Source organism: Pteropus medius, unplaced genomic scaffold (genome assembly GCF_902729225.1).
Source record: "Pteropus medius unplaced genomic scaffold, Ma_sr-lr_union100, whole genome shotgun sequence".
Taxonomy (NCBI): domain Eukaryota; kingdom Metazoa; phylum Chordata; class Mammalia; order Chiroptera; family Pteropodidae; genus Pteropus; species Pteropus medius.
In genome coordinates this window covers 4,844,581-4,867,135 of record NW_024347867.1, presented here as the reverse complement: position 1 = coordinate 4,867,135, position 22,555 = coordinate 4,844,581, and the positions used below count along the sequence as shown (strand labels likewise).

Sequence of the window (22,555 nt, the reverse complement as noted above, 5' to 3'; positions counted from 1 at the left end):
ACAAGTATCTCACATTTGAAATTGAATCCTGAAATAATGGTAGAAATTTGTTTCCAGGAAACTGTTCATTAATGGCATTTATCATCGTTAAATCTTAAAAACCAGGGCCGGGGGTCAGGAAAAAGTCATAGAGATCTGAGGCTGATGGTAGTGTAATATTTACTCTAACTGCCCATGCACAGTCCCTTATGGGGAAATCTGTCAACTCAGTGCCAGAGGTAGGGCCAGCTTCTGGTCATCCATGTTATAGACTATGTGACCCAATCTTGTCACTGCTGATTAGATTACAACAACCACCTAGGACTTGGCACAGCAAAGAGTAGAGTCAACCAGACCCCACTTCTTGCTCTGGAATTTGAATAAATCAATATCTTCAGACTGATCTCACTTAGAAGTGGGAGAAGACTGAAAGATGAGAAAGTAGAGTTTAAGGAGAGACCATATCAACCACGTGCACGTTATTAATTAACTAAGACTGAGCAACCAAATCTCCTGGTTGCTGATCAGAAAGAAGCAGACACAGGGAATATAGCTCAGTACATTCAACTGTGATCTCCTTGAAGACAGGGACTTATCTGTCTTGTTCATTACAGTTTCTCCAGTGTTTAACATAGTTCTTGGTTATTAAAAAATTAATCACTCCATATGTATCACTTGAAAGAATAGTTAAGGAGTTAACAGTGGGTCACTAACACAGCCCTAAGTTAACTTTCTTTCCAGAAACATTGTCCAGGTCCTGGCACCAGAAACCTACATTAGTCCATGAGATTCCTTCTCCTTCAACACACCCCACGTCTTCTTACTATTCCTAACCTCCAACGTGTCCCTGTATTTGAGCAAGTTTGTTTTGTCATCGATCCTTGTTAACAAAAGTTTTAATACCAACTCTGTAAGAGAGAAACAGAGAGGGAGAAACAAAGAGAGAGAGAAAGAGAGGAGAGGGATAGAGAGACAGATAGAGAGGTGAGAAGTGGGAGTTGAGGGTGGTACAGGGAGACCACCCAGGATTTAAGGAGTTTATTTTCTAGTGAGACACACAAAAGACCCTTTATAACTTCCCTACAGAGAGGTTTAAACTTTCGTTGTGGGGCTGAAAAAACTAAAGAACTACAGGAAATAACCTATTCTAGGAGACTGGAGAGTTTGCTCCAGAGAAGTGTTTAAACTTTGTCATTGGAGTAGACTGGCTAGATAAAGTAAAATAGCCTTGTATCTATCTCTCTGTAAATTGTTTGTACTATGTTCAATAAGAGTAACTTGATGCCCATTCTCCTGTTTAATAGACCAGAGTAAAGAGCCCTGGGACATTATTTAGTGCTAAAATATACTTAAAGAAATAATGAACCTTCTTTCCCAACTCAAAATTCCCTTCTTCTTCATTATTACTCAAATGCATCCACTATTGTGTCTTTAAGAAAATCTTGATTGCTTTCTTTCACCTATGAAGAAACTCAGGAATAATATGTTTTAAAAAAATGTTATCCCGGTATACTTTGCTTTCATAAAACAATATATTTTATTGGGCAATAAATGTCTTTCAAGATCTGGTTTATCCCCAATCAATAAATCAAGTATCCTCATGCAACAGATAATGGTGAGCTTACCCTTCTGGTGAATACTAGCCTCGTACGTTTCACACAGCAGATATAAGCCAAGCAAGCACACTTTCTGCATTAGTAGAGACATCATGGGGGCAATGTCATCCCTGTCTTGCTTCTAGTTGTTCTATATACGAGAGATACTGTAGCAGTGGTATGATCTCACTGGTCAAAGGCAATCCACTTAACATTCATCAGGGGTGAGAGGGAAAGAATAAAAAGTAAAATACTTACTCGGTCCTAGACCAACTGAAAAAGCAGCAACATAAACAAGCAAGCTGGTTAAAGATAGCCACTTCAAAAAAGGTGGGACTTCTGCAGGGTCCGTGACTATCTGGTATTCAGTTTGGGTTAGTCCAGCATTTGGTGAGGATGCTGACGTTATCTCCCCTCTCTTATCTATGTCATTTCTTGTGGGCATTAGTGGGCTTCTGCTGTGGGAAGTGATCCCTTTAAAGGGCTTTATGAGAGTGTCATTGCTGGCTGACAGGTTTCTTGGCCCATAAAACACAGACTCATCCAAGGACTGGTTAATAAGACTATGGCTTCTGCAGATATTCGTGACATTCACACGGATGTTGAGATTCACAATGCCCATGGTCAATAACGAGGCTGCCATCACAGAGGAGCCGACACAGAGGAAGGTTTTGCTCCCGACATGGTCCACGAGAAGAGTGGCTGGAATCGTGCTGATGACTTTGACGACGCCAACCCCCGTGGAGGCGAGGCTAGCTGCCTCGTTGCTTTGGAAGCCAACAGATTTCAAAACAGTTGATGCATAGAATAATATATTTGGCTGGCCAGTGATTTGTACAAAAAATACCAACGTTAGGCCTATCATTATTCTGGTCCTCATGTTGTCCTTCGAACGAAACAAATCCCAGAAACTATACTGATATTCATCTTTCAAGGAAGATTTTATCACAGTGAGTTCATCTGTTGTATCTGAGACGGCTCTCAACCTTCCGAGAACCTTGCTAGCAGTTTCTTCCTGTCCTTTCATCACCAAAAACCGGGGACTTGGAGGAAGAAAGTACATTGCAATTGCTTGCAAAACTCCCAAGGGAATAACAAGGCCAAACATGTACTTCCAGCCATGGGAAACAGTAGCAAATGCGTAATTTGAAATGTAGGCAAAAAGAATGCCAGTGACAATCATCAGCTCATTCAGTGACACGAGAAGACCTCTTCTGTGTTGTGGGGCGATCTCTGCGATATAAACACAAGTGGCGATTGAAGAGAGCGAAATGGAAACCCCTATAGCAATGCGTCCCACTATGAAAACTGTGTAGGATAAGCTGAGTATCAAGACCAGGCTTCCGAGTCCAAGGAGGCAGGACGACAAGATGATTGCAGCCCTTCTTCCATACCTGTCAATTAGGATCCCTCCAGTGAGAGAGGCAAGTAAGGCCCCAATGAGCAGAGAGCTCACAACCATTTCCTGCTCATGGCAGGTCAGGGCTAATAAGGTTCTTATCTGAAGAAGAGCCCCGGAGATGATCCCAAGTTCATAACCCACCAGAAGGCCACTGACAGCAGCCGTGACAGATGACAGGAGAGTAAACATGCCGCAACCTACGAGCAGAGAGGAGAAACAGAGGGGTCAGTTCTGAATTGTTATTTTAAACACTTTGCATCTGAATGGAGACTTAACCTTGTATAAGTAGGTTTTTCATAGCCCTGAGTATAATAAACACATACATAAGTACAGTAAAGTAATATGCTAACCCCCAAAATGGTTAGATATAAGAGGAAAAATCCTTTTTCTTTTGTTTTTGGGAGGAGAGGGGTGGAGACATTAGGAAGTTGTTTCCTTCAATTTGTGAGGTGGTTGTTGTTTTGAGTCCAGCAGACAGCAATGCAAGATAAGATGACAGATAACCAAGAGGAACAAACGAGACCGTTAATTCTTGGCACTGGATCAGAAGTTCAGATAGCCCAGTCCTCTGCTCGTGCTCTGGTTCTCTAAAGGCAAACCCTGGAGTGGAGGTTAGAGCAGGTTGGAGGCACAAGAAATGCTCCGTTTCCCACTGTGTACCCTGAGGGAAAATGAAGCCCCGCCCCCAGGAAACGTTCCTTCAGGTCTCCTGGCCACCACTGGGCCATGGCTTTTGCTGAAGCGCAGGAGGGCGTGGTGAGGAGTGGAGGAGGTGTGACTGTCTTAACTAAGTCAGAACTGTCAGAGAAAGGGAGAAATGGATACGGAGAAGGGAACCAATAGCAGCCGTTAGTGGTTCTGAATAAGAAGGAAGGAATGGAAGGTGGGGAAAGAAGAGCGAAAGGGACTTTATGTTGTTCTCTTGTTATAATGTTAAAATCTGAGGGAAAATGGCAAAATGATAACATTTATTAATTTTCAGTGGTAGCTACACAGATGTTTGTTATATGTTTGTCATTTGTCAAAACAGAAATAAACCAAAACAAAAAGTAGCTGAGGGAAAAGCATTGCAGGCACAGGAAGTAGCAGTTCCCAAGGCTTGAGAACCGGAAAGCTCTCATCATTTTTCGGCACTTGTCAGGCAGCCAGTACATCATGTGTGGAGCACAGCATGAACTGGGAGACAGGTAGGAGAGGTCAACAGTGAATATGGGTAAGTACAGAAGGGACACTTCATGCAGGGCCTGGCAGGTCTCAGTGACAACTTTTTATTGTATGCCCAGTATAATGGGGTCACTGCCACTGGCCAGTAAGTGGCTGCTGACACTCTGAGTTTCTTGCTGCTGTGTGGGAATGAGTTCTTCAAAGACCCAGATGGGTAGCAGGGAGCAAGCAGTGTGTTGCCTGCCTTAGTCTCGACGAGAGATATTGCTAGCTTAGCACTGAAGGTAAGGAGTGGAACTAAGGACAAGTCAATTCAATAGTTTGGAGATAAAAATAACTACACTTGCTCATGAATTGAAGTTGGAGGCTAAGGAAGTAGTCCAGAACCCAAGACGGCTGCACGGTTTCAGCAGTTGGTTGGCTGATATGCTGGCCTAGGGAAGACTGGGAAGAAAACTGGCTATGAATAGGGGGCGAAAAGAGAAGTGGACACCAGGAGTTGCATTTTAGACTTACTAAAATGTTTTGTTTGTTTTTACCTGTAAAACATTAAGATAAACATGTCAAGCAGCGGGATTGAGTATACAGATTTGAAGCTTAAGAGGTAGGTCAAGGCTGGATATACATATTTGGGATTCAGGAGCATATATTTGGTATTTAAAGCTGAGGAAATGGATGAGATCGCTTAGGGAGACAGAATAGAGGGAAAGGAGAAGCATGACCAGGACTGGGACCTAGGGAATGCCAACATTAAAAAAGGAGGCAATAGCAAGAGAGATGGAGAAGAGGCAGAACTGAAGTGTGTGGAAAAAGGACTAAAATGATGTGCTTGGTTACACATGGTCACAGGCTGAACTAAGGCTATTTAACCCTGTCAGTGCCTGGAGTAACAGGGTGTGGTTAAAAATGGTTAGCTCTAGTGAAAGGAGCAGGTCAAACAGAGGTGATCTAAATCTCTTCTCACCACAAATATCCAAGGTACTTTACAGTTCCAGGATCCTGTAGGAAGTGGGAGACTCCAAAAAATAAGTTTAAAAAGGATTGAATAATTAGATGGAGGAGCACATAAAAATATAATTCATAATAAAATAAAAGTACTTTATGAGCATTGCAAACACAAACTATTAAATTGGAATTAAATCGGCAGTTCATCCAGCTAATCGGAAAAACAAATAAACATTTGCACCATTACATGACAGACATCTTTCTACGTACTTTAGGGGTGCGTCTATAGCAATGAAACAAAACACGTGTGGTCCTTGCACCTCAAAAAACAACATTCTAGTGATAGCTCTATTTTCTATTGTTTATTATGTACTGTTTTAATTTTTACGTGCCAAAAGACTTTAAAGTACTCTCTTATAGATTCACTCATGTCCTCAGTTTCCATATATTCTTTTTCCTGTGTGATCTTGAAATCCTCAACAAATTCCTCTACCACAAGGAGAACTGGGTCAAATCTCACATTTGAATAAGACTATTATATTGCTTCATCTCTCTGTTCTCATTCTTCATTTTATCTGTGTTTGATGTGTGGGTTAGCATCTCTGTTTTAGCTATTGATCTCTGATATTCAGATTGGAGAAATAATGACTTTGGAGAATGGAACGCTTGTGAGGCAGACTGAGTGAGGCACCGAAGAAGGGGATTTAGAGTGACAGATGACAGCAGGGGATACTGAGCCAAAGATGTAGGGGACTAGATGCCAGAACTACTACCTGAGTCGATTGTCCTTGCCATCTTGTTCTTTCCCTTCCCTTTCCTAGCTTCCCCCTTTTGTTAGATGAAAAACAGTGCTTCCTTACAAAAGGAAAGACCCCTTGAGATACCAAAGTCTTTTCCTTTGATGATTATTAACCTACTTTAGAGATAATTCAAGGTGGCGAGTTAAGAAGGAGTGGGGTTAAGGAGTGGGGCAAGACAGCTTCTTATTGTCTGGAAAAAAGTTCCAACAGAAGGAGGATCCAGTTTTTTCTTATGCTTCCTGGCTTTAACTTTATAGGTCTAATTCTTTTAGCCAGACCTCATAGGACATTGAAGAACTGGGATGTATGCAAAGGGTCTGGAAACCATCCCAAGTTTGTCAATGTCCCTCTTGAGACCCAGCTGTTAGTTCTGAGTGTAATTCTTCAAGGATATGAAAAATTATTTCTGTAAGGATTGGTTTAAAATTTTTATAAAATTAAAATTTTAAAAATTGTATATCACATCTATCTGTCTTCTATCATCTATCTATCTATCTATCTATCTATCTATCTATCTATCTATCATCTATCTATTTAATCTGTCTAGGGAATTTGCCTTTAAAAGCTTAAAAACTTGTACTAGCATGTTCTATGACCCTATTCCCACATGATGGGGGGACTACTAATATGAGTTATATTCTTCAAAATTACACTAAAATCTTCATCGTCTGAATTTTATTTGAAGGATATACCTTCCCTGATATATCCTTTAAGGGGTACTGTCCAAAACTAGCTTCCCACCTCATCTCATGACTTATTATTTATCACTGCTGAAGTTCTGCTACAATCCTCAAGCTGCCCATCCAGGATTTTGAATTCCAATTCAGTGTGGAAAGATAGTCCCTATTGCTCCCAAGATTGCAAGCCTATGACACTTTAGGACTTTGTAGCGGTTCAGAATGAGCCGCTGCAAGACTGTGCTTCAGTGGTATGCAGATTATTTTGAACTAAAGGCAACCAAGACGCTGTGGGCTAAAGAGAAACTTTGCCCTCCCCCACTCCCCCCCCGCCCTTAACTATCTAGAATTTAAATTAGGGGCTTGGCCTATGATAAGAGTTATCACCAGGAATCATGTTTTACCTGCCTGCATGTCAGGGTAAACTAATAATGGCTGAACATGTGCTCTCCCTGCAATTGCTTTCTGAAGCCCCAAGGTTCCTTACCTCATCCCTAGTCCAAAATGTCATCTGTACCTTAATTTCCCTTTCTGTCTCTGAACCTCTCATTCGCTCATGTATGTGGAGTTCCCATACATATGTATGTAATTCAATTTGGTTATTTTCTCTTGCTAATCTGTCTCATGACTATTTCATTATTAGACAAGCAGAAAGAACTTTGAGAGTTTTTCCCTCCTGTCAACTTCCATCACAGGTAATTTTCCTAGTGCTATTTTACCACATAAAAACAGTGAAAAGAGGCATAAAGAGTGGGCTTTTCCTGTGTCTACTTTTTTGGCTGATGGTGACAGAAGCAAGATGTTCTCCTGTGAATGCCAGAAAGTAAAGAGAACTTTCCCAAGAAGTCTGGCAGTGAACAGGAGGAAAGAGAGAGGATATGGCAAGAAAATGGGGTTTATGTTTGCCTGAACATGGATGGAGAAATCTGGGTTAGCTGAGTGGACGGAGGAGAAGCAGTCAGTGCTAAAGGAGAGAGTAGGGGGAGGAATCCTAATTAGTGCCTTTTCAAAGAAACACCCAGCCCTGAAGTCAGGCTGCACTTAACGTTCCGATGAAGTTTTGCTTCCCCAGCCATTTTGCTCGTGGCCTGGCTTCACAGCGGCTCTTCCTTGACATCCCTGCGGTCCTCAAAAGTGCCACAGGGATTTCCCAGGCTTTTGCAAACATCACAGAAGTGGCAACTATCTGGAGACTGGCAACTGGTCCCCAAGACCTGTTGGGTCATACCTACCCTCCGTATTGCTGCTTTGCTAGAAGAACAGCAGTGTTCTTTTTGATGCAATGACGATTCTTTAATAAGATAATAAAGTAAAACCATTCTTATCAAAGATGTGATCACAACCAGGAGGCTTTATGCAAAGCAGAGTGCTGAGACCTTCATGAGGGCGCAAAGGACAGCCCAATAGGCCATGAGACTGCAGCCACTGCTACAATAGCTGCATTGTCTGCCCAGCTCACGGTCACTCGGATGAAACCACAACTGACTGGCGCAAAATGAAACACTCCATTTTTCCACAATATTTGAGTTTCTGCCTGCTTTCTTTTTTCCTTTCTTCCCTCTTGCCTATTATAGCGTATGTACATAATGAACACACAATAAACACTTGCCGGCTGACTAAACCCTGCAACAGAATGAAAAGCATGCATACACAGGTTTTTCTTGGCAGGTGGCCAGGTAATTATACAGCTTGACAAACTGAATGCTTCACAAATTTAAAAGATCTCCTATTTCTTCTTTTGCCAAGAAAAACTTGCAGTGTTCCCCAAATGGCCTTGCAGTTGTGGTCTCCCCTTTCTCTGCTCCTTTCTCCTAAATACCAACCCATCTTTCAAGACCTATCCCAAGTGCCTCCTCCCCGACGATGACCACCCTGCCCTGCCTTATTCTGCCGTTTCACCCCTGGCCCCTTTGTGCTTCCCCATGCACAGAATGTGTGTTTTCAGGACACTGGTCACATTTTAAGGAATTTATTTACTTACCTGTTTTGTCTTCCCCTGTTAGACTGAAAGTTCTTTGAAGCCAAGAACTTTGTTTTACTTATATCCATATTCTCACATGTAGTCTTTGGCACAAGGTAAACACTCAAGAAATGTTTGTCGAGTGAATGAAGAAATGAATGAATGATAGTAGCATTCCAGAATAGCTACCCTTGGTCCTTTCCTCCCCACAGTTTTGTCAGCAGGCTAAGGTTAATACCCAGTATAACTTCATGGTTAGTAGCTAGAACTTTATATTATTTATATTTATATTTATATTTTTACATAAACACTTCACATTTGAACAGCATACTGTCAACATTTCTGTAAAGCTTTCGGCACAATTATTAGCCTGTCAACATGAAAACCATTATATACACCATAAAGTGTTTTGTTGTTCCTCATATATTTATATTTTATTAAATATCAGCCCAGTGCATGGACTCATCCTTTGGTCAATCACACTCAGTGTTTAGTGGTCCCCTTTCAGTGGACCAGGGTTTCAGATCCCACTGTAGTCTCCAGGGACCAGTTCTTCAGCTCATTCAGACTACCTGCTGTTTCTGGAAAATGCTGTGCGCCTTCCCAGACTTGTGCTTCTCATCATGCTGTTCCCGCTCACAGCATGTCCTCGCTCTTACTTCAGAGTCTAGGGAAACCTGACTTATCTTTGAAGATCCAGCTCAAATAACCCCTTCTTTACAAAACCTTTCCAGACTCCCTCTCTTTGGTTGGCATTAATCTTTCTTCCCTCTCTTGCCTTTGCAGCCAGGGCTTTATAGCGCCCCGGACTGTGTTAATCGCACCTGCTTCTGCCGTAGATTGGGAGTGCCTTGAGAACAGGAGTGTCTGTATCGGGGGGCCTACACAGTGCCAGACACAAGAGCTCAGCAGATGCTATTGTGGACCCTAGGAAGGAGGGGAGCTGGCTTAGCCAGAAAGCTTCCTCACACGGTCTCCCAGAGGGCATGTCCCATGGAGAGTTGAAGTGTGGTGTTTCCAACAGCTGTCAAAGGTCCCAGATGCTGCCTCTTGGCCCTGAACCACGTGTGGTTCCCCCTGTGGTGGTAAATATTGGATTCGAGCCCAATATTTGTCTGACCACTACCCGCCCCCGCTCCCCTGTACATGAATCCTCTCTTTAGCATATGATGAAACAGACCAAGAGAAAAATCTGGCCTCTCTCTATCTCTACTATTCTTTGATCTTTCTCAGACAAAAAAAAAAATAGGAATTTTTTCTTTCTTTTTTATTTTCTTTCTTTTTTATTTTTCCAATCTTAGATTTGATCTTCTCCAAATTCTATCGGCTAGGGAGGCATAAAGAGAGGACAGTTTTAAAATTGGCATATTAGCAGTTCCCTGCATCTTGTTTTGTTTTTCTGCGTGATTACATGTATGACTTTCATTCTTTTCTTTCTTTCTTTCTGCTCTTTCTTCTTTTCCTCCTTCAATGTAAAACTTTCTTGGGGAACAAGTCTTGGTGCTTGTTTCTTCTAAGTTTTTCTGCAACTAGTTGAGTTCTTCTACTGTGAAAAGATTTCTTCTAGCATTTCGGTCCTGCCCCCCAGCCGCCATCATTTTAGGAATAATTTGTTATGTACTGCTTATGTATATTTATTTTCTCTCTCACGTCTATCTCCTCGCCCTTTCTATGTATATTGAGAATAACTTCTCATATTTATCCCCCACATCACAGATTTCAGATAATAACTCTGCTTTTTCAGTGTTATCTCCTCACACTCTTTGCATGTCTTACATAGGTCTAGTAGTATCTTCGATCCCAGCCAGCTCCAGCTTTACCTCACTCTACTTTTGTCGTTAGATGTTGTCCTAGTCCTCTTTGTTCAGAGTCCATTTTTAAAAGATTATACAGAACGGAAATCGGAGGCTTTACAAAATGTAGGTCCTGTAATAAGAACTTGTCTAAGGCATGCATTGCCTTTGTATTTAAAATGTACTTGGCAATGACCAGATTCGCTGCGTTCTTTATCCAGCCCCACAAGTCAGTGATAGTTTTGATCGCAAGGAACCGAAAACCCGACAAACAAGGGCTTAAAACATCATAGCATTGAATGTTTAATTAGCAAGGAGACCACACCGAGTTTGGTGTCTCCAAGAATTCACATCTATCCTTCTGTTCCTGCCACCTAGAGGGTTGGCTTTTGTCCAGACTTGTGCGAGGTGGCTGCCACAGCTCCAGGCATAAGATTCTCTCATAGCCAGATTTGAAGGCAAGAGACAACGGAAGCAGGCTCAGGGCAACCCCTTTTCTTTCATTGAGGAGGGAACTTTACACAGCACCTTGGAAGATGATGAGGTTCAGGACACGCTGTTCCAAAATATGGCACCTTGGCATATTGCTATTTTAAGCTGAAGGAGTCTGAGAAAATGGCAGAAGCAAGAGGGTCCCTCTGACCTTCCCCTCACTCTTCCCCCTGAAGCAGGTCATAAAAACTTGTGAGAGGTGCCTTCCCTATACCAGGAGGAAAGGAGCGCGCTTATCTCCAAAGAGAGGCCAAGAAGAATGTGAACAAACAGGCCTTGCTAAGTTTCCCCCAGTTTTCCACACTTACCTCATACTCCTTCTCTATCATATTTCTACATCAAACCTGGCATAAAAATACTGAGGTTTAACTGTTTCTTTGCATCTTCATTTCCTTATGAAGGCTCCCATGTCTCGTGAAACTTGCATTAAATAAATTTGTATGCTTTTCTCCTGTAATCTGTCTTTGTCAGTTTAATTTTCAGACCCAGCCTGAGATCCCAAGAGGATTGAGGAAAACTTTTTTCGTCCCTTACAAAGTTACCCTAATGTTTCATTGACCAGAATCAGTGGGATCTGTGGTCAAACTTGGCTGCAAGAGAAGTGAGGATCTGAATCTTTTAGTTCCCCAGATAGGAAAGGCAGAGTATTAAGAGGGAGCTGGAAGTGCTGTTAGGTTGGCAGTGTCTGATCTCATTCTAGCCACCTGGTTGCAACCTCTCAGACCTGGAGGAGCAACTGATGTGCAGAGCTGCTAGCCAGATTTCTGACGCCAAGAAGTTATTTTTCTGGTGTGGCTCCATTGAACTGAGAAAGGAATTTTTTTGGTTCCCTGACTATGAATAAGGGAAATCATTCCTGTATTATTGAAAGCAGTCTGTAGGGCTTTGCTTGTCAAAAACAGTACGTGCAAAACTACAACTTCTAGATTGCACCATTCCAGTGGCTCCTCTAGGCTTTGTCCCTTCTTACACTGATTTCATGCCCCAAAATGCAATGAGCACTGTCTTTCCTATCTAGCTCGAAGTTGTCGAAATCTTAGAAACTGTAGCCCCTGAAAAAATATAGGAAGAGAAATAATAATGGCAGGAAGGGATGGGAAGAATTGCATTGTGAAGCAAAAACTGGCCCTCTGAAAAAGCAGCTCCAAAGGCTGTGGAGAAGTCTTCTCTGTCTCTGGAGAGTGACAATTCTCTCCTTGAGGGATGTACAGTTAAAGTCTATGGAAATCTAACATTTTACTGACCAATTTTATACATTAGGCCCATGTTTACATTTTATTTAAGGTTAAGTCTCAACTCATTGACGAATATATCTGGCTTTAATGCTTCTGTAGTTGTATATCTCTTTCAGTGTTTTTGTGGAGATTTTCAATAGATAATAGGAGTGAATCTGATGAGCAAACCGGCAACTCTCTTACCTAGAGACTGGGATGTCTCTACGATGGAGGTTCTCAATGTGTGAGAGATGTGGTGAACTATGGACATTTAAAAATTGACAAGGTCTTTATAAAGGATCCTCATCCCATCAATGATCATTGACTGCTGGGAAAAGTAGTAACATACATATCTGTATGGCAAGATTTTAAACATATGTAGATGTGATAAATGTTTTTTAAATTCTAAGAGCTTTTCTATTTTAAAAGGAGTTCGTGTACTCAGAAATGGTTATGAATCATCCTTAGTGCTTTTTAATTTCTTTATTTAGGGATATAAAATAGGAAGAAAAGAAATAATATTATAAAGCCTGTGGCTGTAAAGCTCTTAGAAAGAGCACTTTATTTACTAAAAATAAATACCTGGATGGCCACCCAAGTATTAGGGGAGAAGCCCATAGGGCATGTTGACAATATACAGGCAGACTATGAGAAAGAGAAGGAGGAGAAAAGGGTGAGATGTTTTATATAATATAAAGGGAGAATTTTGACGTGTGTGTGTGTGTGTGTGTGTGTGTGTGTGTGTGTGTGTGTGACAGAGAGAGAGAAGGAGAGAGACAGAGAGAGAGAGAGAGAGAGAGAGAGAGAGAGAGAGAGAGATACCTAAAAGAGCTGAGAAATAGGAGAAATGGAAGAAAATGTCAGGACAGGTTGTCAAGCTGCAGAGGATGGGGACGAGGAGAGAACATAAGGGACCAATAGGGCAAATGGTCTGTGGGTTTTAGAAATTTTTGGTTTACAAGAAATTCCCTATGGTGGATTTGACAAGATTTTAAGAAAGAGCCCATCCCTTTTCAAATCATCAGCAAAATCTACAAAAGCTGTGTGAATGAGATTTGAGTACATGAAGGAAAAGGGGCCGTAATCCCTGTATGGATTGGAGCAGGAATTAGAGAAAAGACCAGCTGCAAGAAGTGAGGGGCAAGAATCCAGTGGAAACAGGAAGTTGGTGCAAGAAGCAATCAGAATCATAAGGATAGGAGCAGGACTGAGGAGCAAGGAGGCATGCAGATTTAATCTTATGGGAGCCGAAGCTATTTTTATTTAAATAACAAGAGAATGAAGACTCCATAAAGCTAGAGGCTTTGGAGACATGCAAGTGAGGTTTTCCAAGACTCCCTGATTCTGTCACCACTACCGTTATTTTCAGAAACTTTCTTTATTTCTCTTAAACTGATATGGTCTCTTTCTAAGAATTCCTCCTCTCATGGTACTTAGCATAAAAAGGTTCATGATATTGTTCTTGCTTCCATCTTCAGATTCTTTTGTCATTTTCCTTCCCCCTTCTGTGCTCTCAACATACAAAAATATTTGCATTCCCTGAAAGTGCCATTCTCTCTTCTCCAAAGGTGTATACAAGATAATTTCTCTACTTAGAATGCTCTCTGTAAAACTTAATTATATCTTTTCTCTTTATTTTGGAATTTTTATAAAAATTTATTGGAGCCAAAAAGAGTATGCACCTGGAAGCAAGATTTCAACAGACTGAGAAAAATGCTTCTCAGTTCTACTTTTGTGACTCTTGACTCAGCTGAGCCACACTATCTTCCAGAATCCTTCAAATGTGGCTGAGCTACCCCATGAGCACTACCGTAGTATTACGTATATCTGCCCACCTCTTCCAAAGTAGGCATCTTGATCTCTGTTTTTCTCCATCGATTGCTAATAAGCATCTGCATTGCTTGGGTGTCTCTTGTTCACTAGGGGACCCAGAGTTTAGCATCCTGCGTGAACCCCAGTAGACATTCAAAATTTGTTAAATAATTGTCTTGTACTTATTTAGATTCTTATCTTTCTGATGAGTTGGTAAAATCTACGGACATGAATAACATCTTAGATTTTTTTTTTTTATCCTGAAGCATCCAGCACTGTGCTTCTCAATAAGTATTGCTGAATTAAGATGCTCCTTAGTTCAGCTCAACAACACTTCTTCACTTATTTGTTCATTTAACAATTCAACATGTACTGTGTGTCAGCACTGCATTGGGCACAGATGGTAGGCAGGTTCTTCCTGGTGAACAGCAGAGTCAGCAGGGTAGTCACTGTGAGCACTATGTTGAGACATTTCCTAGGTTACATCTGGATTTGATGGCCCAAGATGATGGCACTTGGGCTACATGCATGTGATCCCTGACGGAAATACAGAGAAGAGGCATAGTTTTTGCCTTTTATAAACTGCACAGTACTACAGTACTTTGCAAGCACCTGCAGTCAGCTCAGAACTCTGATAGGTACAAGAATACATATTTTATCTGGGAACTTATAAACTTACAGAAAAAAATACATTACATGTAAAATTAGGAAATTAGCTAAAATCGAATGCAATAGAGTTCTGAAATGAGTATAAATGGGTACGCAAATTCACAGAACTGAGCAGGAAGTAGAGACATCAGTGCTGGATGGTATTGCTGGTCAAGTGGGCAAAACCCTGGACTGGATTTAGCATACTGAGGTTCAGATCTCTGTGCTGCCACCTATTACCCATGCTACCTGGAGGAAGTCACTTTGCTTTTCTATAGGAGGCTTAATGGTAAAGGTACAGTCTGGAGTCAGAGTGCCTGATTATTTACCAGCTAGACTTGTCCCTTAATCTTTCTGTTCCCCTGTATCCTCATTCATAAGATAAAGACAATATTAACTACTTCATAAAGTTGTTATGAGAATAAATTAGACAGAAATTCACAGTAGTATTTAGTAAATGTTATTTGTTGTTCTGCTAGCCTCAGTTTCCTTATCTGTGAACTGGAGGTAATATTATCTCATTGAGTTGTTGTAAAGATAAGAAGGAATAGTGATAACGGAAGCTCTTGGCCCACAATAATCATTCAACAAAGATATTTTTTAGTCTGAGTGATGGGGTAAAATCTCCATAACAGGGAAGTAAAACTTTGAAACAGTCTCTCTTACTGATAGCAAAGGAAGTAAAAAGATACCTTGTTTCCAGCATAACAGTTATGCCTTTTTATAAATTCTTGAATTCTTTTGTTTTTGACAGTAGCTACACAACTGGGCCTACAGCATGAAACAGTCGTCCTGTGATTTTGCCTTGAGGTGTCTACAGTTTTGTTTTCCAATGGAAATACAAAAATTCATCAGGTTGGGGATGCTGTTTCAACAAACAAATTGATTCTAATTACAACTTTCCCCTCTATTCTTAAAAAACCTTACACATCTGAAGCTGAGATGCTATTTCAGGCCGGTTGCTAAATTCGCATTGCACATAGCTCCTGACTCCAACTTCCACAAAGTGTGGCAACAGGTGCACACAGGAGCAAAACAGTTTGGACAAAATAATATGGACATAGTTAACAGTTTCAGAGCTTAATAGAATCAGGTAGACCTGAATCCTAAGTGTTTCTGAGAGACAATTACTTCCAAGAGAAGCACAATTTAATAGTTCAAAGGTAAATTATATTTGATTTTCTTAAGGAAAAGCACTCTTAAAAGTTAAAAGAAGGTCTGCATTTTTCTCCTTGATATTTTGGCAGGACAGTATAAAGTGAGTCATTGTTCAAAAAGAATGATAGCTCCTAAAATTAGAATAATGAGATAAATTATTTTAGTCTTACTATTACTTCTATTTAAGTTGTGTAGAAAAATTATATCATTGAGGCATAGCCAGTTAGCAAATGCATGAATGTGCTGTGACACCGGAAGGAAAATGATAACCACTGAGCCAAAATTAAGTAAAACAAATTAAAAAAAAAAAGTATGATTTTTATGATTTACTATAAAGGCAATATATTTGACTCGAAGTTTCAGCCGAGAAGTATTTGGGAGATTCAGGTTCTGCACCTTTAACTGAGATTGGGTACTTTCTGAGAGAAGACGGGATGAGAAATCTTATCTGGTATTTGGTTTGAAGGGAAGCAGAATTTAGTACTCCAAAGTAGGCTTTTTGGGATATTAACGGTTTTAAGCTGGTTATTTTTAAGAAAAGAAAGACTCAGGAAAAACTTTGATCTTGCTCTTAATTTCTTTAAGAAATTTAGACAGAGGGTCTGCTCCAGGAAGAGAGAGACCATCATTGGCAACTATCATTTACTAGGAACTAGGTGTGATCGGGAAGGACCTAGCAAGGCCCCTTTAATCAAAGTCCTCTCTTGTGTCCCACTGATACACATGGCTCAGGGAACATTTATTAACTAAACATTTGCTTTTCCATCTCCAGATGAATTGTCTTATTGCTCTATGATGTCCCAAACCATGACACTCCTCTTCTTCTTAGCTCAAGATGGCATATAAGCCTTAACTGCCTGATCTGTCTCCGGTCTCATATTCTTATGGGACCCCTGTATATATATATATATATATATATATTACATATATATATATATATATGTAATATATACATATTAATATATGTAATAAAATGCATATGTAAAAATACATATGTATATGTGTAATAAATATATATGCAATAAATGTGACCATTTTCTCCTGTTAATCTGTCTCACATTCATTTGATTATTACTCTAGCCAGAATTTAGAAAAGTAGGAGGAAATTTATCTTTTTGCCCCACAGGTCAAATAGTTTTTTGGGAATAAGCCCATCCCAACTTTTCCTCTTTCTTACCACCATAACTTGGTGTCCTGTTACATGGCTTTCATTGCCTAATTTTATTCAATAACTCATCATTTTGGGGAAGACTGTTCATGAGAAAAAACATTGAACTAAGGTGCCCTGACTCTGCACCATTTAAGAATCTTATAAAACCAGTCTGAGTAAATAGCTGTCTCAGCTCTTAAAGCCCAAGCTAATTGAGCACTAATGGAGGGCGGTTTGGAGATCAGAACTTTTTCAACCCTGAAGCTAAAACAGTACGTCGGTTCCTCCTACTGAGAAAATGTTACCTACAAAACCAGCTTTAAGAACTAACTATTCTTAAATGAAAAATATAATCCTACACATCTACAGCAATTAAAAATTGCATTTTAAAATCAGCTGATTCACCTTCGATAAATATCTATAAATCAGTTTCCTCAGTCTGTTGTAGGGTGGATTCATTATATTTTGAGTTCTGTTTTTACCAGCTATATAAGCTCTAGACCACTAGAAAGTAGCCCCTTGAGAATTCATGAAAAATATGTCTCAAAGGCTGGCATTAAGGTTCTATCAGTTAACAGCAGGCATGTTCTTGGGATCTCTGAGCCTCAGCTCCTGCTCGCAGTCTTACCAGAGAGAAAGGTAATGTTTAAAATATTTACCAACTGGGACAGGAGCATTGACTTATCAGAATAGGCTTTGGCTATAAAAACAGTTTAAGTACACTGGTATCTGCCAGCTGATTTCTGTCACTCCAGATCAGCAGCATTGCTTGGTGGCATCTTGGCCTGGCTTCATCCATGTCTGCCAGGCCCTGCCACCGCAGGCTCCCACCGGTGTATGTCTGCTGCCCAAGAGGTGGTCTCTGGCAAATGGCGATCTCTTTGGTGACATGATCTTAAAGGGGAACAAGAGCCTTTTAACCTTTTCCCGTTTGCCTTGAGAATACTCCCCAGCAGCACTGGCGCCTGCAGTGTTTACCCCATTAACTCATGAATTACAGTCCTAACCTTATCCCCAGAGTCTGCCACGAAATGTCTTGCTCTTATTATTATTTTCATATTGCTCTAGTATGTCGATAGTTTTTGGAAACAAATGACATCACTTTATTTGTAGCGTTCTGGTTGTAGTGGTTCGATCGCCAAAAATGTCAAATCCTGGAACGCATAGCATAGCATTCCTACGCTTGATGCTAAATGGACGCAGGCAGGGAGCCGCACTTTGTTTTTCTGAGCAGGAAGAAGGTTAAGATTTGAGTGCGCCAATCACCACCCAGACTTTGTGGTGAAACAGCTTCCACTAAGTTTGTTTAGAGCCTCCTTCCTTCCTAGATCTTGGAGAAGCTATTTGCCTGGACCTCATAGTCACAAAAAAAGCCTCAGATATAGACAGACGTTGGATGTGATTTTCAAGGGAGGTTAAATGTACACTCAGAGACAGACAAGCTGACTGAAATGAAAGCAGAGATGGTTACATTTTTTTAAAATCTGGTCTTAACTGCACATAAAAGAGTTCATAGTCCCTCATAAATTCATATGTCTATAAATCCTGTCACTTCCTGTCAAGCTACACATAACATTTTTGTGTTATTGTTATCAGCCATTAATTTTTTAAATACACTTTTTAAAAACACGATAATTTTTGTCATGAGTTTTTCCACTTTACTTTTTAATATATGGAGAGCTCGAAAAAATGAGAATGACCCAGACCAAGGTCTTCCCAAAGTGACTGGTCTACTGTTAGAATTGCTGCTCTTGCAACTAAAGCTCTCTTATTAGGTCGAGCCGGTCGGCCTGACTTTCTCTTGGGATAAGTTTCTCTTGGGGATAAGTTTCTTTCTGAAAGTCTCTTTAGTCTCTCTTACAATAGCCCTCCCCTCAGGCTGTCCAAGAAAGCCTGAGAAAGCTGGGCCTCACTGAATTCAAGGGGGTCAGATTAGGCTAAACCTGGGAGCCCAATAGTCAGTAGGGCACAGTAAATACTCCCCAAACAAACAAACAAAAAGCAAGGCCTGCCTGACCAGAGTAGGGGTGGACCTGAGGATTGCTCAGTGTGACCCCACTCAAGGAGCCTGCGAGGGCTGGGAGGGTGCAGGTCCTCCCTTTCTCCGCCTCCCATCTTCCTACAAGAGCAGGCTGTGGTTACCTGTCTTACGTACTGACCACCTGCTCAGCTTCCATTTGTATAAAGTTCACAGCTTTAAACATTTGCGAACAACTGCCTCATTCATCTGATTAGCGGAAGAGTGCGTTTGTTAAATTTCAGACTGTGGCATCGGGGATTTAGCAGGGTCTCAGAGAACATGAAGTATAGCCCTTTCAGCTAAATGGGTGAGTCTGCTCCGAGTGATCTGGGTTCCAGTGTATTCGGTAGCTAGACCTGCAGAGCTGAGAACTTGCATTCATACAATGGATGCCGTTCTTGGTTTCTGACCTTTTGGGTAGATCCAAGAGGAAAAAGCAGTGCTGGTGGAGTTAGGGGGTACTTAAGGAAACTCTTCTCCAAGCCAGTTTTTTGAATCATGAAATTAGAAGAGCCTGGGAGACCCAGTGTCTGAGATGGAGGAACAGGAATTAGGCCTTTAGGTCAGAAGCTGCTAGGATCAATTTTGCACCAGCCACTGCATGAACTTGGGCCAGCTATGCATCTCTGGCCTCATGTTCTCCTTGTGTGAGATGCTCTAGCAGTCTATGTTTCTCCTGTCACCTATAACTGTTGTTGGTTCCAGGCACCAGAATATCAAATTGAGCTCAACCCTGCCCTATAAGGTGAATTATAACATATCTCCAAACACTGAAAAATTTGCTAAAAATGTACCCACTTTGAATCATAGATTTTTGAAATTGAATTTAAGTTCATTAGCTTTTAGTCATTGAAACACAGCATTCTTTCCAGTTTAATAGGAATTGGCTGAGAAAGACCTGCCAACACTTTTCATTGCACACACTAGCATTAAGGGGGTGCAATCACAGATTTTAGGACTTTTGTTTTGTTTCATTTTTCAGTATCTCAAATGATTTAATTACCTTGTCCTAGGTTGTATAACTCATTCCTCTTTGTGCTTTAATTTTTTTTGATCTAGGACTATAGACAAACTTGCTACCTTCAAGTGTGCAAATAATATGATAAATTTTAAGCATATTTTAAATACACCGAATTTCCTGGATGAAACTTTGGAAGTTTAAAAATATAAAAAAGTCAAAAGGAGTATTTGTCAAAAATTACTTCATTAAACCTCAACATCTTCATAAAATAGACTAAAATATAATCCCAATAGCAGAGTTCAAGTAACATAAAATAAGTCTGTACTATACCACATAAAAATAATGTATGTATGTATACACACACACATACACACACACACACACACAATTGCCTTGCCTTTGGATACTAAGATGTTTAAAACAACTTAAGAAAACTTACAAAGGTAACAATAAAAGGTTTGTATTCATCTGAATATAAACTATATGTAGCAAAAATCAAAGACGTATTCATTTAAAATTTTAGGGAAACATTTAAGGTTCTTCATAATCAGGTTCACTTAAAATTAAATGTAAAAGATAACTTATGGTATTTATTTATTTATCATTTCTTTCCAACAGCATAAACAGTTGCACTTTAAGCAGAATTTTGTGCATGTATTCAACCTTTACAAACATACATACATCTTAAGATGCTTCGAGATAATTGTGAACTTGTGCAGTTTAATCTATTAAGAGTATATTGTGCTTTCAGAGCCATATCAAAATTCAATGGTCAATTTTTAATTGTTATCATAGAGGCCCCTCCAGGACAAAATTTTTCATCTTCTTTGTATCATTATCATTGTTAACATTTTTGTTGCTCTCACTAACTCAGCTAATCCTTCAGTTCAATCTTGCAGAAGTTTAGAGAGAAGAATTCTTTAAATCTTACCCTTGACCCCCAAATATAAGTTTCACTTGCCTGCGTTTAGATTGAGGGGCCAGAAAACACCATTAGAGAAATCTCTGCTTAAGAGAGGGTTAGCCTGTACTGAAAGATGACCCCAGGTATTATTCATTCTAGAAGAGGGGAAGAAAGAGAAGGCTAAGCAAGGAGCAAGACAGGGAAGAATGACTTTTCAGTTCCTCAGGAGGTGCCACTCTGTGTCTCCATGAGAGAGGTCGTGGATTCAATTCTAAAATCGGACAAACCCACAATGCAAACGTAAGAATACAGATCTATTCTAAGGTGAAAGGTAAGTAAGTGCTTTTTGTATCATTTGATGTTTTTGATTATTCTTGAAATTCCAATATATCATCTGAGAATGTATTATGTGGCTAGGGAGAGCAGAGCTGAGGAAATCAGTAGGAAAGAGAATTATTTGTGTTTGATTTCATTTCATATTACCATTTCTGTCTATTCCTTTGAGGACAAACCGAATGAATAGGCAGCTAAAAGTGTGCAATGTGTTTATGGGAATTGTGAATGTGAAAGTGAAGAAAAGCTTTTTGTTTAGCAAAGACAACTGAACCAAATGAAAACTTTTCCAAATTTCATCTCCCGAAGAAAAAGTACTAAACTTCAGCTTGAAAGACCAGTTTTAAAGAGAGCAGGAGCAAGGAAGCAGAGATTTTAGGTTCCAAATAAAGCTCCAATTCATCACAAACAGATGCTGGGAACTCAAAAACAAAGTTGTGTTCATTGATTATGTAACTAATAATTTTATGAAGCCTACTTAAAATATGGATTTTGAAAATGGTAATTATAATGTCTGCTTGTTACAGATTGTCCATTTGTGACAATAAATGCAAAAGTATGTGTGTGCGTGTGTGCGCGTGTGTGTGTGTTTATACATGTGAAAAAAAGATTATACATTATATTGTCAACACAATCGATGGGACCCAGTTTACCAGTAGTGGGAATTAGTCTTCACATTATAGCTCCTTGTCACTCCTCCCATGAGGTTCTGTCCCCTTCTCTCCGTGCACTTAGCACGCTCACGTACACACACACACACACACACACACACACACACACACACGTGAGACACGAGTTCAGCTTGTTGCTCTAACCGGTCTCCCGGCCCCATCTGTCTCGCTTTACCTCTAGCCCACGGAGGATGCCGGCTGCCGCTGGCTCTGTCGCTGCCATCAAGGGGATCCGCTGGTATCCCCTTCGGGTTTAGCAGACTGGGGCCCTCTGTGTTTTCAACAGGTACCATGGTCACGTAGAAGTTACAGCAGTTCCCTCCGCACCAGACCACCCCGACTTCCCCTGCTGACAACAGTAGTCACTTTCCCCATGGTCGCATGCTAAAGAAGGTGAGGGGAAAAAAGAAGAAGAAAAAAACCCAAAACAACTTCAGGGCAAATCCAATGTGATTTGTGACCAACTTTGTTTCTATTTCCGAAGGCTTTGCCCTTTTCGGTGACACAGGCTGTTGCTATTCCAAGCAGCCTATCACAGGCAGTGGGAGGGCCATGTCTCCGAGGACTGTTTTTGCCTTTAGATGCAGAGTTGGAAGCAAGGGGTTAAAAGGCTTGGGAACGAACTGGGAACCAACGGGCTCCGACTTTGCGTTTGACCATTAGCTAGGGGTGACGCTTGCATTCCTGCACCTTTGAAAAGAGGCAAAGAAAAGAAACATGCAGATTCAAACACTGGCTGAGAGTGAGGGCCCAGAATACTCACAGATGGTATCAGTTAATCTTGCAGAGAGAGGAACAATTTATGCCAAGACATACCAGAAGGAAAAGTGTGTCAATTTTTCAGCAAGACTGTTATTCCAAGAGTTGTGACACCAGT

General features: G+C 40.5%; 1 protein-coding gene across 1 annotated transcript in view; it reads right to left on the bottom strand.

Annotated features, from left to right (window-relative positions):
- The window catches only part of SLC2A12 (solute carrier family 2 member 12), a 46,631-nt gene extending 24,445 nt beyond the window's left edge, over positions 1-22,186 (bottom strand). The window contains exons 1-2 of the mRNA XM_039879033.1: positions 21,854-22,186; positions 1,833-3,173 (exon numbers count right to left, since the gene is read on the bottom strand). Coding sequence (XP_039734967.1) covers positions 1,833-3,173; positions 21,854-21,971 — 1,459 coding nt within the window. The 5' untranslated portion in view covers positions 21,972-22,186. The remainder of the gene's footprint in view (positions 1-1,832; positions 3,174-21,853) is intronic.
- Positions 22,187-22,555: the final 369 nt, after the last annotated feature.